The 17,323-nt window shown below is 35.9% G+C and overlaps 1 protein-coding gene across 1 annotated transcript in view; it reads left to right on the top strand.

The window, feature by feature from the left end:
• The window catches only part of rsh (Rap GTPase activating protein radish), a 1,018,586-nt gene that overhangs the window by 842,796 nt on the left and 158,467 nt on the right, over window positions 1-17,323 (top strand). Inside the window, exons 7-8 of the mRNA XM_081726479.1 lie at window positions 9,475-9,636; window positions 16,605-16,849. Of these exons, the coding sequence (XP_081582605.1) occupies window positions 9,475-9,636; window positions 16,605-16,849 (407 nt within the window). The remainder of the gene's footprint in view (window positions 1-9,474; window positions 9,637-16,604; window positions 16,850-17,323) is intronic.

Genomic DNA, 17,323 nt, shown 5'->3' with positions numbered 1-17,323 from the left:
GCAGTTTAGAATCAAGGCGGGGCAATATCAGGGCTGTAAACATTCATTTTTTTAAAACGAGTTTAGCTCTACTCAAACTCAGAGTGAAAAAGCTGAGTTAAGAGGCCCCATCACAGCGAAATTAAAATACTGCTAATTTTACAGTAATTATGTGATATGAACGGTGTGAGGGAAGAACATGGTAACCCATAATTTTGAAATTGATGCGTTTTGCAACACCCGATAGAAAGCAACAAATACCGCTTCGTTTAACCTTTTCCGTTTAATCCTTCATGTATAGTCTTATGTGAAAAATCAGCTTTCCGACTTTGAAAATGAACTGTGCAGCAGAAAACCTCTAATTTCTTAAAATAGTAAAATTGTGGGTTACCATATTCTTCCCTCACATCCTTCATATCTTCAAATAGATAGAAGATAATCGAAATGTGGAACAAGATCGTCCTAGACAATATTATTTTACATGAGATACCTTTATCATGACTCACTTATCTGGTTTCGATTTCCAGCCATTTTGAAAATAGCTGCAAACGGAAGGCTACTAGATGACTCGTGATAACGATACCTCATACAAAATAATATTGTCTAGGGCTCTTTCGTTCCACATTTTGATTATCTTTTATCTACTTGAAGATATCCCATAATAATTGTAAAATTAGAGGTATTTTAATTTTGCCACTTAAATCATGCTCAAACTCAAGATTTTTAAAAGAAATCCGCTCAACTCATGCTCAATTATTCTTTGAGCTACGCTTAACTTGATTCTGAGCATCAGGAAATTGAAATGAAATTTCTAATGATTTATTAACTAAGAATGTTTACTATTAGCAGAAGTGCCCATTCTTGACCACGAACTGACTTTTATGCAACCTGCTACACAATAGAGTAGTTTTGAGTTTTCTAATTTTAGAAGTTTCTGAGATTCTGCAGAACGTGTGACTTCTCAGTCTCAGCTCGAGTCGAAAGTCGAAAGAAAACGACTTCGTACGCGTTAAATCTGGTAAAGCTCTATTTACAAAATATGGTGGCTCTAGGTGACTCTTTTCTATGTGAAAATCAGATGACAGTCAAAAGCACATTCGTTCTTTTATACATTAGTATTCGTGAAGCAGATTGAGAACTGTCCAGCACACACATTGAAGTTTCAGGGCAAAAAAGTAATCTTAGAAAGAAAGAACAATGTTTAAATAATTCGTTGATACAAACAACAAATCTGTAATTATAATAATAAGGTAGAAATAAGATAAATGATATAAACATGACCGCCTTATGTGCATGATGAGAGAGTGAGCCACAACAGTAAGGCTTGTAGCGCAATGTGACCACGCTATGTAATAATAGACATCTTGTCCGCATGCACTTGACCTGCTGTACAACGTCGTTCACAATGTAAGTGTAATACTGGACTAAGTATATAATACTAAACCATGATAACAGTTGTGGATTTGTTTGCGTCCAAGGTTCGATGGCGTCCACTGTACGCTGGTCTAATGACATATGACTTCGCATTGGCTTCTATTGACACAGAACCATAAACGTGTCAGGGTACAATCGGTGCTGAACACCGTCGCTGGCATACTTAGTGATAAACGTTCCTGTTTTTGGACGAATTCGTTTCAACGTTTCGTGCAGTAATGTCGCATGTATGTTATATGCTGTCATTGCGAACACAATTTGCTAGCGTTCACCGTGAACATCAGATGAGACGGTGTTGGGAGCCAACACACGATCTTAGTCGCTACGTATCGAAGATAACCTCTTCTGTTATCAGTACATCAAATCAGTTCTAAAGGCTGAGATCATACCTTTCGACAACTCAGGGGGTTTTGTTTTAGCAAGAAAATACTCAACCACATGTTATATACAAGAATGTACAAGCCTTCTTCGGTGAAAATTGGGTGTCACTGCTTATCTGGCCTGCACGGTCATCTAACGAATCGCCCATCAAAAGTGTATTGGATGGTTGGTCGGTACCTTGCTCGTCACAGCCTCCAGCAGACAGTATCAACGTCTTGTGGATTCGCATATAAGTAGCGTAGCAGTTGATTCCTTAGGAACATACCTAAAACCATTTTGGCGGTTCATTCAATGTCGTGACGTATAGAGGCTCTGATTGCAATATGTGGAAGTTTCAAGGAGTACTGATTTACCAAAGTTATATGTGTTGTACAACTCTAAAATTGTATCCATTTCTACATAGTTAGCGTATATAACGAATCTGTTGTACAAATTTCTTTCCAGTCATTTGTGTTCTTTTATGTTTCCATCTTCTCAAGAGCTTACTTGTGACCGCCAAATTCCTTGTCTAACGCCTTTTCCTATGTTTGAAGCCTCTTGATTTGATGGTTCTCGTACAGTTCGTATTTCGTTCTCTTGTCTCTGTGATCGACCCTCGACTCGTGTTATTATCTTTATTTACTAATCTTTTTCAATACTATAAAATATATTAATATATTTGTTAATGTAAGTTTCTTGATAAAGTAACCGTAAACTTGCAATTGCCTCTCGTATTGGTCTTCTGAATTTAGTTAAACTCTCCAACAAACATTGTTTAATTTTACGTCTATTTCTTGACAATAACTATGTGTATGACATTTTTACGCATGTAATATAAAACATATCGCTTTCTGGGATTCCTCTCTTTGCATTTGAGATTACGATGTTCGTCTTAAGATATTTTGCCACATTTCCTGCCATGTAAATTTCACTTACTAATGAGCACATCTCTGTCGTATATGTTCATAATCCTCTTGTTAGTCCAACTGGTATAGTATCTGTTGTTCTAACTTCTCTTTGCTTTATCACTTGTAATGGTTTTCTCCTAACTACCACTGTAAAATTTAGAGCGTATGTCATCTTGTTGGGTCATTCCCTAGCGGTCTTGGCAAATTATGCGGATCGTAACGCAATGCAAAAGAATGTTTTTTAAAAATATAACTACTATGTCCTTTATCGCAATCTAAAACGCAAATTTTGCGTTGCCTTGTCGCAAACCAAACGGAATAAGCCCCTTAATATATCTTAAATAGGAGCAAATAAGTTATTTGCTTCGCAAAATAACTACACATTTCTGTGTAATTTGACTCTTTTCCGAAAGTACTTTGCATCTCTGTTTTCATATTGAACTTTTTTTTTTTTTTTTTTGAAACGTCTCCTATCCTATAATACCCGGACTGTCACCATGATTCCAACGATATCTCATATATTTAAATCAGTTCAGCCATTTGACCCCTACAACGGAACTACTGGATATGAATAAATACTCACCTATGGACATGCTAAACACCATAACCTCCCTTTTAGCTTCGTCGTAGTTGGGTAAAAGACGAAAAAATCTCACTATTTATTTTTGCTTTTGCGTTGTTCTCTGTTAACGTGTGGACGGACGGTCTGTTGTTCTATAAGGCTTTAAAAGTCGTCGTGCAGATATGCAAATATGAGATAAAACGTAAACATTTCCTATATTGATTCCACTTAAGGATCTGTGAGCATTAATTTCTCCATTGAAGTTAATATATATTAACTATTTTATATATATTTAATATACAGTTAATATAGTTAATTGTGAATGTAGTTGAAACCCCATATTGTTCCTTCATGTTTTAATTAATAAATGTTTTGTTTGCCTTTTAATGTTTCTGATAATACTGCTCTTAATGTGTTTGAATAATTCATCTCATAATGCACGAGGGCTTAAATAACATGATTATGCAAGGTGTGAAGCTTTACCGACACGTTATACTATAAACCTTAATAACTAAAGCAACCATGATGTTAGTTGCTTGGAGGTGATTATCTAGATATTAAAAAAATAATAATTTTCTTGGTTTGTAGCATTACTCGAATCTAACACGCTATCGTAGGTAATACACATTCCCAACTTCCAAAACATCGAAAAAAGGAAAAAAATAAAATTTGCAAAAGAAAGTTCTTTTTATCTAACAAAGGATTTATGTTACGCATATTTAAATCCGCTTTCTTTTTCTTTGTGCTACAACATCACAGTAGCTAAACGATAATGCTCTTCATTTTCTACACAATTGAGCTTCTATTTTTGTTGGGTAGTAAGTAGAAAAATCATGAGTTAATTACGTTGAGTTCTAATGAGGAAAATGCCACGTATGAAACTTAATCAATGAGATTGATGAAGTTTACAGGGCCAGATAGTAGTGATGCGTAGTCTGTGAAAGCAGTATTTGCAATATTAAAGTGAGAGAATTTGTTCAGAGTGTTACGCATTGCACCATCAAGAAAGCTACCTAAGTATCATGGCGAATAGAGACAAGACTCAGTCTAAGCAATTCGAGAAACGAAAAGATAAATCACAAACAACTTGTGTCAGCCGTGAAGAAGTAACTCAATCAGACAAGTTTGCACTGCACACCAGAAGAAAGTACTACATTCTAAGAAGATAGAAAATGGCATTAAACTTGTGGAAATTAATGATTACCAGGGGTATCAATACATTTACCCTCAAATATGCTTTCATAATAGCATCAGGATATTTCCAATATTCACCTTCGTGATTGTATCAGTCCCAACTCATCTCACACTAAAGATAAAAATTTATTGTAAATTGAAAGGCCAACAGATCAGCTTTCATAATCTCATCAGAATTAACTTTGACCAAGGTTTCCGACCTTTAATCAGGCTCTTCACTCACGATCCAGGTCAAATTTGCACATTCCTTTTGACTAAAGTGACACCACAGAAGAAGAATCAGAAGATATAGGAGTTCAGTAATGCATCCAGATGATCACCTTGTGCTAGCTGCTACTAGTACGATCATCACAACCAGCGTTGCAGATGAGATAGCTGTTGCTGTGGAAGAAACTACTAACATAGCTGGATCCTTGGATAATAACTTTTGTCCCACCTGCCGGACTACTAAGCATCGCAGTTCCAGGAAGCCTTTCTCGACATGCCAAGTCATCGAACCGAAGGTTGCTATAAAGCCTTTTCAAATCAAGAAGCCAACTAAACAGCGTCCTCCAGAAACGCAATCAGTATCAATGATAACAGAGATAATCAGAGAGTATCTCCGTTCTTCATACCAGCCAATTCAACAACAACGTGTCACTCCAACCCATCTATATTGGAAATCATCACCACAACCATTAACCTATATACATCGATCCAAACCGTCACATAGTTAGGAATCAGCATTAATTACAAAAGCAACCCCAACGAACACGTCAAATGACAGCACAGATATTATGCAGAAGATCATAACCCTGCAAAAAGCAACCATAAGACCTCTCACTACGTACGCGTTTCCACATATTAAAACTCTTACTCAAGAAGATATTGAAACAAAGAAGACAATAACCAACAACAAAAAGGGCAGTCTGAAGATGGGAATATGACGAAAGTTAGTTCAACACGCTTAAGAGCCTGGCAAAACATCATACCTCAAATCCTACCCTCACCTCAACACTCCAAACGGCATCTTAAACAAAATAATACACTTTGAACAAAGTAACCTTTCAGGCTAGACGTTCCTCCATTCTTCTGGAAGTTATAAACCAACTAAATTCGATTACACGGCCATCAAAAGCATGGAAACGGAAATAATCAAATGTTTTTTCCTCAGTTTTTATTTTTCCATTCAAAGAAATACCAAAGTTGAAGAACATCTTGATCAGTACTGCAAAAACATTTTTGAAGCAGGAACTTTTCATTCTCAACTTAAGGTTAGGGGAAATACACATCCTCACTTATTAGTTATCTCATCAGTTTTTTGCAAATAATGATATTTACTTGTGATGCTTTCGTCTTAGCGATGAGCCATCACCCAAGATAGACTGTTCACCAAAGAAGATAGACGCAAAACTGTCATTCTCAAACATGTAGTTTTGGCAGCTTACTGGGCAAAGTAGTCAGAAGGCTAGACGCCCTTTTGCATCCATTGGGATGGAACAAACGGACGTTAATTATTACTATTACTATATACACATACTAGGATGCATTTACTTTCCTTGAGTGTTAGCTCTATATCTTGAAAATGTGAACAGGGATATATCTTGTTCTCTGTTTTCATATTTATTAAATTTATAATCGCTATTATTACAATAATATTGAGTTACTATTCACACGTAATAAACAATTTCCGCTAAACGTAATTAAGTTAAATAGTTACGGTGTATTTCTGTACAAAACATGTATTTTGATCTTATTAAACACTAAGTAAATGACATATGCTATAAGCCTTAAAGTAAATGTTAATTAGTACGAATGTTCTATCTCATTATCGAAATTATAAGGAATAGCACTATGTCATTCTTCACTGACATTTCAAAATAAAATGTTTCGTAGGGGAACAAAAAATATACTCGCTTTTACAGAACACTCTCTTCTGTCCTCTTGTTAAAATGTAACTCGATTTCAATTATACACTACAACTACCAGGATCGTATTTGTTTATTTTCTTAATGCCAAACTGTTTTGTCCTTTCTTCCCACTTCTCCGTCACTTGTCTAGAATACATTTTTTTTAAATGCTGAGTCAAGCATCTGCTAACTGGAGAAATTTGTAACTATTATGGAAGTAGTCTGCTGCTGATTGTCAAATAACTGCAACTACTTGTCATCAATACAAGAAGATAGGAGCAATGCAAGTATAAATGTGATTTTCCATGTGAAGAAATAGAAGTTCCCTGTTACGCGCTCAGTGTTACTGGATGTACAGTATCTGAAGCGTTTGTGTGACTATACAAGTAAACTGCTCTATTTCTTTCAGAGTGTAAGAGTACGAAACTACGGGTTTATGCCAGAAATAGCATGAATGGTTTTAAAATGAAGTACGGGATGAATGCCGTACTTGTACCTTAACTCTTGCTCACTGCGAGCATCTTACACACCAATGTGTTCTTCACCAATAAGGTAGACTGGAATAAAAAACAAAATTCAAATTTAAGACAAGAGCGACTAATAAAGCATGGGGATGAAAATAGAGCTAGTTATAAAAGTCTAAGATATGTAAGATATAAAACGTTAGGTTGTCCTGTTTGTGAGATATAAGACAAGGCTTATCGTCACGACAGAATGAGGTTTGACGTGAGCTGCGACGCTCTCTTCTCCTCTGTCTGATTAGATCTGACCAAGATTTACGAAAGTGACAAGATTTTATTGCTTTCGAGCGCAACTGGTTATTGCACTCACTACGTGGTATCTTTCTAATGAAAATCCAAATTCAGCTCGATGACGGCACAAAGTGGGCTTAGTGCCAGTGCCCCGACGTCTTCTTCCAAGTTGGTCATCGACTGGCAGGACGCTGTCCTCGACGCTGTGACAATGTCACAGAAAACCAAGAGTATTGAACCTGATGACATGTAGTAAATACAGGACCACTTAACTTAGCAGAAATAAATAGCAAGAAATCAAGACGGAAGGTAAACAGAAAAGTGATGAGAAAGTTCAAGAAACTATAGGCGAAGGAAGAAGTCGCTGATGCTCTAAGTTTAATGTTTCTTAAAGAATTTTACATTCATGCATCAATTGATTCTTGAGACTACAATTTTTATGAAGAATAATGTCTTCCTGATGATGACGAGATTCTGCACAATGTCCTAAGGGTAGGCGATGTCCTCGGCAAGGGTATTAACCGTAGCTGTCCCAAGCAGCTGGTCTTGAGATCGATCCTCTTTCTCTGGCAATCAAAGGTATCCAAATAACACACCTTGTTTGGATACGCAACAAGAGTTTCTTTTAATGATTTTTGAGAAATGAATCAATATTATAAGTAAGTCAGTGAACACTGAACTGGTAAATTTGATTGTAAGATATGATTAGAAAGTTGAAAACCATTTGTTGAACGCAACTACGTTTGCTAGAACTTCGAATAAAATTCAAAATGACATAAAGACCCCTGTGGCAGAAGAAATAAAAATGCTTAACAAAATAAAACATGAAATGTACAGTTCTTTTGTTTCAATATTACTCCACAAAATAACAGGCGTAGCAACTTTAAACATCGTTACAGGGGGAAAAATGATTTCTGTGATTCACAGATTTTACAGGAAATTGATCAGTAGCAGTATTGGCTGAGCATGCATAAAAACAAAATGAAATTTAACGTCCCACAGTTATGCCATTTAAGGTTAAAAACATAGATGACATTTAAGATTAAGGATATAGCATGGAATGATAATGTGTGAGGAAATAATAATGTAGGAGAATCCCGAGAAAACCCATAAACTTGATTATTTTCATGTTAAACGCATGCTAATATTACCTTAACAATGCCAAATGATATATTACTATTCATGACCTATCGGTATTCCTCGATCGGGAACAGCACCGCACGTCATTGTTAATGTCTTTCGTGTGATATTTTTTTAAAGCGCTTTATTACTCGCCAATACTCAACTGATAGAAATTATGTCACTCACATTTGGTGAATGTTGGTCTGCTGTATTTAACTAAGTCTGTATTTCAACAAGTGTGTAAGTATGAACATTCCGTCAATTTTCATATGATGTTCCGCTTTCTTAGTCCAGAAATATGGGAACCCCACTTATATCTGAAGCATTTGTGATCAGCAAGTATACGTTTCTGGAGAGTGTGTGAACCCATGTCCAAATTGAAGTAAAAATTCTTAAAATGAATTACTTTTGATGCTCAAAAAGCTGACAAACAAGAGCCTACGTTTGACAGAAATCACCACTTGGTAAACAGAACTGTTTGTTTGTCTATATATAAGTTTCTTGATGAGTTTGCGATCGTTTTATTCCAACTCTAACTTTTTAGAGCCCCCAGGGCTGGACTGACCTATCGAGCAAGCGGGCAAAGTAAGGTGTGCCCTCCACTTTATAGTGTCCAAACCCAAATATCTATTTAATAACGAAAATAAAATGGATAAATTTTCTTGAATTATTTACACTATTTTTCTAGGATAATACACAAAATACTAATTCTCAAATCTCGCGAATCTTTATCGAAAATAACTTTTCAGGGTTTCTGCAAGATTGGTTAACCTGAACCTTCAGCTTGGCTGTCTTCTATCAAATATCAAACTAAAAGTTATTTTGTTTGAAGTATCTTTATTTCCAAATTGTCTTATGTTATAGCTAAAATCATAATACATACAGCGACATATAACTATCAATGACATAATATCCGCCCCTCCCTCCTACCAATTGGTATGGCGCTCTGGCAATACCTGTATCACCGGCTTTTTCATGCAGCCAATCCAACCCTGTAAGGTTCTTTCGATAATTATTAGTTCAACTGGTCAAAAGCCTTTCCTAGATAAATATATGATATAATATGCACTTCTTTCCTGTTTCCTATAAACATTTCACTCTTAATCACTTATACCCTTACCCTTCCTAATTTTGTTTATCCTCAATTTCTTCCTTTGTTCTTCCTCCCAATCTTCTGTTCTGTGATGTTTCCTTAATTTATATTATCACACTTGCATCAATACTTTGTAAAATGATTTTCTAACCCAATTGCTTTTCTTCTGCTTTCGTTTCAGCTTCAACGTAAACGGCATATCGGGAACGACATCGTTTGCGTCGTGTTCCTGGAGGCCGATAACACATCTTTCTCTCCAGCCTGCATTAAGAGCCACTTTTTACATACTTTTATACTCGTCCGAACGAGCCCGCGCATCAAGAGAAAACCCACTAGATATGAGGTGAGTTTAAGTCCTTAGTACTACTATAATATTAAAACCCACTAGATATGAGGTGAGTGAGTCTTTAGTACTACTATAATATTAAAACCACTAGATATGAGGTGAGTTAAAAGCCTTAATACTATTGTAGTATTAAAACCTACTAGATATGAGGTGAGTTAAAACCCTTAATACTATTGTAATATCGAAACCCACTAGATACGAGGTGAGTTAAAACCCTTAATACTATTGTAATATTGAAACCCACTAGATATGAGGTGAGTTAAAACACTTAATATTATTGTAATATTGAAACCCACTAAATATGAGGTGAGTTCAAACCCTTAATACTATTGTAATACTAAGAAATGGAATAGCATATTCCAGTAATAAAATATAGTACATAATATTTATTACATGTACATATACAATGATACATTTTCTCTTGTTACATTTTCTTAATACATTTTATTTCAAAATATTGCCTGATGTTAAAACATATCAATTAAATGAGTTGGTTGATACAAATTGAGAGAATTTTATGATATTGCAATATTAAGATCATAACAACATATATAAATGAAATATTGAACACAAAAAAATTGAAACTGTTTAGATGAACATTAACCTTTTAAAATCATTCAGAGCCTTCTTCAAGTTTAATGTTTATGCTAATAATATACTCTGATCAATGAGTGATTCCAGTCTATGGGGAAAATCAGGGTGAATTCACAGTTAACTGTTACAATTTGACTCGAGATCTTTATCTGCCTACACCTAAAAAATATACCCCTATATTTTTCATAATATTCCAATTTGTTATTGTGATATATAGATACTTATAATTAAAACTAAAACAAATAAAAATAAAAATAGTAAAAATAATAAAAGTTAGAAAATTCCAATGATAAATTTATAGCACATTTTAGACTTTCCTTTATATATTTATATCTAATCATAAGTTCTACCCAGTATTATATTTTCCTTTTCAATACATTACATATTTCGCTCTTGATAAATATGGTCTATCATCATCTCATTTAGATCATCAGTATGCTTATGTTGATCATTTAACACTGCATACTAAGCTCGGCGCAACGTCGGAAATGAATTGTTTATATGTGCTGTCACAATTTGTCAGATCTTGTAGCTCTGATTAACTGAAAACAAACTTAAAAGTTGAGAATTTGGAACTGACAAGACGTTCCAGGATTTTATAAACAGAAATTTGTACAGCAAAAGTAATGGAATCGAACTTGGGGCGCTTTACAAATGAAACAATACACATTAAAACTGAAAGCAGATTGTGATGTTATTGGGGACGAAATGGGTGAAAGAAAGAAAGGACATTTTTAGGGTAGGATTAATCTACTCAGCACTTGCCTGACGTTCTTGGTGGCCATCCAGCGATGAATCCTCTTATGGATTGTTGTCTTCCCATTGGTGCGTCTCTTCTTCTCCAGATGACAGATGATTAGGTGGTTTAAATTGAAGTCCAGCGCAGCGCATACAAAATGACAAGCGTTTTAGCGACGATTAATTTTACCGAAATGTGAATGCTCTATCCGCAGTTAAGATATTCCCGTCAAATATCCAACAATGTATTCAATAGATAATACCCACTTTAGCCTTGGGTAAGATTTGGACTTCCAGATTCGAATTCGTAGCCCGCGCGTCTACATCACCGTCGTGTCAATACTCGGCTCCAATTCTATCTTTCCCACACCATTCAAATCGTTTTGTCAATCGTCCATGGGCATTCACTTCATGGTTCAATGAAATCGTATCTGGATGATGGAAGTGCAATCTACGTATATTAACCTTCAAATAAGGTGATGGTTGGAGAATGGACAAAGGAAACAATCTGAGAAATATAAGTTGAGAAATACACGTACTGTACATAGCAAGTCAACAGAACAATAGAAATACTTTCGTGTCTGCAAGTTAATGCACTGAAAGGAAATTGAAATTAAAACATAACTTTAGTATTAATCTGTTAGTGAATTCTCTGTCCGTAATTTCAAATAAATAATCTTTATCATTCCTACAGTATTAAGTTCAATAATATGTTATGTCCAAAATTTGTATGCATAATTCATTTTGAAGACGCGATACCTGCACAATACCCTATCAAAATTAAAAAAAGAAAAAACTTTTCAAAATTTAAAAACCACGTGTAAGCGACTTCACTCTTTTCAGAAATTGTGCTCACTCGCTAAGTCAATTACATCAATGTAAAACCACCATAATCAAAAGTAAAAATTAATATTGTAAACTATAATCATAGATAATGATTGATATTTTGGGCTGCAGTTATATTGGATTAGAATTCACATAAAATCTGGCCGTTTGAATTCTTACAAATTAAACAAATTAATTGATGTTTATAGACGCAACATTGTTCCTGTCTACTGCTGTAAGTAAGTGTCGTTTATTCCTATTGCTGTTATTATTTCTCTTATTATAGGTCGTTCATAATAATAATTACGTAAGCTATCGTTCACAATCTGTCACAATAGTGGTTAGTCGTAAATTAACGACTTAATGCATATAATTTCATTCAAGTTCCCAACAAGGATATCATGTGGGGAGGGCATGGAACAATTTCCTTCTTGAGTTTGAGAAACAGATGTTTTTAGATATGTTTTATACTAATAGATTAATATGATAATACTTACCAATATAATTAATAATTAATGGATAATCTTGCCCCCCTGCTCTTCGCACATTCTAAAATAACGCTACTGATGTCCAAACAGAAATTTGTATTCCACAAATCCACTGAAAATGCAAAAGTAAAACACAAATTTGCAACGCTGCATTCTACTACGAATACGGTGTCAGATTCCCGCACATTGTAAAATCATAATACAAACAACATAACCTGTATTTAACTATGAACCTTAAATTCTACATTAGCCATGTCATATTTTCCACCAATATGTATAAAAGATATCAAGAAATTAAAATTTGAACGTTTACGATGTAAAGTTGTTTGCCATACAGAGTTAGCATACAACATGTGGTTCAATGTTATATTTTCACTACCTCAATTGAATTTTTAATATCTTGTCTTATTTTCTTCACCACTATCGGTATTTATAAATTAGGTACACGAGTGATCAGGTCAATTATGCTAAAAAATGTGGTTTTACTGAATTACTAATATGGAAATTGAAATATTTATATAATAGAATGAAAAATTTTACAAATAGCGGACCACGCCATTTGGATTTTTGGCCGACTTACAAGTCGTAATGCCTGAATTGTATATTAGAGTAGTTGAAAGAAAATAAATTATATGTCCGCAGAGTCATGGTTGGGAATACAGAAAGGTCAAAATCAGGCGATTGAAAGAATTATCACAATAAGGATATACAGTGTAATTGTCAAAATCGAGGAGTCCCAGCGGGATAAAGAGGACAAGTTACACAGATGGTCAGGGTGTAAAATTTGGGAAAAGTGAAAAAATAAATAAAATGAAAGTGTGTAGAATATTGTGGGTGTATATGGATGTATTTGTGGTTAAGTGTAAATATTTATAAACAGTGTAAATTGTAAAATTTTCAGTTAATCCCCTTCCTCTTATTAACACACACTGAGGATGTTGTCATTTCCACAATCACCGCAGAACTTCCCTTTTAATATTTCCATAAATCCTCGTTACGAATGCCACTTTTTATTATTATTATTATTATTATTATTATTATTATTATTATTATTATTATTATTATTATTATTATTATTAATTTAATTAAAAAAGACTTGTTGTTTTTTGTGGAGGTCTGTATTCCATTGGTAATCACACCGAGCGTTGAACGCGAATGAAGATAAGGGAAGGTCAAATTGTTGGTATGGGTATATCCAACATCCTACTTGATTGTGCAGTTCAGTTGCACAGTGAACTTGCGTAAGAACAAAGTGAACATGAGACCTCCACATAAGGGCGTGTATGCTGTATGAGTTCAAACTTGGGTCAAACGTCGCTGCAGCGGAGCGGAAGATATGCCAGACTTTTAGTGAGAGTGTCGTGACTACGCGGACAGTGCCGCAGTGGTTTTACAAGTTTAAGGACAGTGGCGAATCACTCGAAGGCTCACCATGTGCCGGAAGACCAACACATGTATAAAATGAAGATCTTCAGGCAGCAATCGAGGCGAACGGTGGCCAGACATGTGAGAAACTGGGACTACAATTCAGTGTGAGTGAAGAAACAATTCGGCAGTACCTCCATCAACTTGGGAAGCACTACAGGTTGGGTCAACGGGTCCCACATGATTTGACTCCGGACCAGATGGCAACGCAAGCAGACATCTGTGTTTCTTTGCTGTCTCGTCTGAGGAAGGAGCCATTTCTAGACAGGATGTCGACATGTGATGAGAAGTGGGTCCTGTACAAAGCTCTACGGCACTCTCATAATTGGTTAGCATTCCATGAACCGGTTCTAAAATACCCGAAACCAGCACTGCACCAGAAGAAAGTTTTCCTGTGTGTTTGTTGGACTGCTCGCGGCATCGTGCATCGGGAACTGCTACAAGCTGGTCAGAGCATAAATGCAACTATATACTGTGAGCAGTTGAGCCGTGTTCAAGACCAAATTAAAACTCTGGAGCCAGCATTTCTTAATCGCCATAGGGTCCTCCTGTTACAGGACAACGGTAAGCCCTTCGTGCTAGGATGATCCGGGACTCCATTCTACCCCTTGAATTGTAAACACTATTGCATCCGCCATACTCCCCGGACATTGTATCATCCGGTCATCACCTGTTCCATTCCTTGGACAATCATCTTAGAGGACGCGAGTTCAAATCCCCAGCAGAGTTGCAAAATGCACTTGAATTCTTCTTCGCTCCACTGCTCACCAAGTTCTACCGCGATGGAATTTATGGCCTTCCAGAAAGTTGGCAGAAGGTCGTCGATGCTGATGAAGATTCGCTGTTAAGTCTTTCCTATTTGTCCACCATTTTGAATTTTTCTTCAATACCCTGTTTCAACACTGCTTCATAGAAAACAAGTGCAAAAGATTGTGCAGTAACATCAATACTGTCATATTATTAGTATGACTTTCAGATCGAAAAAAATAATGTGAATGATTGCTGTTACGTAACAAAAATGAATCTCATAAAAGGTCATGTTGGTGTGCTCAGTGATGAAGTGCTCTCGGCGTTTTAACAATAGTAAAATCCATTTGAAGAGACTAAGATTTTGGAGATATTAGTGTACGAAATCTCTGTACTGCTCCATTTTTGGAACTTTGCAGGAGTAGACAGGATCCCTGTAGATACACTGGGCGTATCAAGTCAGGGGACCATAGGCCAAGTCCGTTGTGAATAAAGATACGGGAAGAAATGAAACGAGAGAGAGGTTATTGGAAATGAGTTGCTTTCAACCTAAAATGGTGGAAAATTTCAAATTGTACCAGCCGTTTCAGCTCTACATTGATAAGGTAGCTTATGTTAAATGAAAAAGTAACGTTTCCAGTGCAGAAGACTGTTCGAATCGAAGGTATAGGTACGTAAAAGTGAAACGAGAATGGTGCATATTGTTATGTGAGTGGAACCTAGAACACACTAATCCGTTTTCCAACATTATTGTATTGTTGGTATGGTGAGGACCCAAGAGGACAGCTGGAGCTCATTCGCGGCTAAGTGGTTAGTGTACGCGCCTTTGGCATCGGAGACCTAGGTTCGATTCCCGACGGGAGCTCATGGAGTTCGGATTCCACGTTAATCAGTAGGTCCACGTCTCATATAGCCTCGCTGGTGAACGAAACGTTAAACTCAAAATCAACTCAACCCAATGGGACAGCTTGCTGAACTGGCAACGTTGGTTTTCCATTGAACATAAGGGTGCGTTTCCGGTATGGAGCCGACACGACTTGTGGGATTAGACTGGAAAAAAGCTATTTTCAAGAATTTCCATCTGTTGCCACTTTTTTACTCATAGCGGACTTAGCCCATGGCCCCGGACTTTTGGTACACCCGGTATATAGTAAGCTCTATGAGAACTGTATAGAAAGGAAACATCTATGAGAACAAAGAATCGGATGAAGGATTATTAACAAGTGAGAAACTAAACATAGTTCTATAATTTGCAGAAGATCTATAGAAGTCCTTTTTACTCTTACGTTCTTTACATTATAGCTATTGTTATCAATCATACAGTCAATTCAAACCTCCATTCAATTGAAACGAAATGAAATCTTTCAGTTTAACTAAGGACACGATGATTTAAACCAAGTAAATGATGATGGAAGAAATGGTGAAATGAGAAAGTGGAAGGTAATGGGAAAGTGGTAACCCGAGAAAACTCACGGGCACGATGTTCAAACTTCCATCTAAAAAGAAAAAAAAGAAAGAAAAGTAGATACAACATGATGGAAAAGAATGTATTGGACATATAGAATGATAGATTATCTTCGTGAGTAAAATTATGCACGTTCTTACAAGTACAACGTCTTGTTCTTTAACAGGTTTAAGAAAATATACCATCTGAACATTTTCTGTGTGATCAGACATTTTCGATGTCATTCATTCTTAAGACATATATACCGAGGTTGACATTTTTAACGAAGAATCATTTTTAAAAAATCTTTACAATAATTCCTATTTATGGTGTTAGTACTTTTTATTCTCTATAAAACCAATAAATTTTCTCTAACCATGTTTGCATCAAAAAAAAAAGGAAAAAGAAGGTATTATTGTCTCTTTCCAACAATATATTACCGCAACAAGGGAATATACAGAATCCGAAATTTAAAAAATGAAAAAAAAAACTATAAAGTCTACCGTATGTGACGGCGTTATTATTAATGATGTTAATAGGTTTAAGTTCGAAGGTGGCATGAGTCTTGACTGTGAAATCTGATTTTTTTCTATAATGTTTGTAGTATTAAAGACTAATTTAGAAATCCTTGTAGTTGTGGTATCACAGGAATTCGGTCAGTAGTATCGGAGTGTGATGTAAGCATTCAGCGTCGTCTGTTCCAGGTGTCTGTGGTAACTCGGGATGAAGTGGGTGCCTACAAGCCGTACCTTTGGGAGCAATCTGTGTTCGACAAGGGGCCAATGTTCCGAGAATGGCTGCTCACCAAGATCGTCAATGGGGAACGAGCCAGTTACTCAGCGCCCAAGTTTGCCCGCATGCAGGAGAGAACTCGAAGTCAGATGTTGGAGGACATTGTGGCAAATCTCCAGAACCATGCAGAGACTGGTCAAATCCCTAAACCTTACAGGCAAGTTTTATTTTATCTTTTCATTCTACAAAACTTAATGTATCAGTTAAACCCAGATGGTATTGAATATATATTATCAGAACATATGTGTAAAATCCTAATCTTGTACTCGTATTAAATCTCAGTTGTGTGGGATACATAATATTTTAAATAAGAAGCCTTTAAGTATAAATTAAAATCAACTTTAAGGCCCTTGAGTTCAATATTAACCAATATTTCAGTACTTAACCCGTCCAGTGTCGGATCTACAAACTAAAAACTGGCTGGGGTGGGCAGCAGTGTTGCCACGCTTGGTACAATTGCACCAAATTCAGCCCTTTTTGTCATTCATCGACCCGTTGGTACCACGTTGGCATTTTCAGCCCCTTTTGTGAAAAAGTTGGTACAATTCTACCTAACTCAGCACCATTTAACAAATACTTGTCATATTTTCAAAAATGTCAGTAATACTTTTCCTACTTCTCACGTTACTCA

This window comes from Thermobia domestica, chromosome 9 (assembly GCF_964235325.1).
Source record: "Thermobia domestica chromosome 9, izTheDome1.hap1.1, whole genome shotgun sequence".
NCBI classification, from domain to species: Eukaryota; Metazoa; Arthropoda; class Insecta; order Zygentoma; family Lepismatidae; genus Thermobia; species Thermobia domestica.
This window is presented reverse-complemented; position numbering and strand designations above follow the sequence as displayed.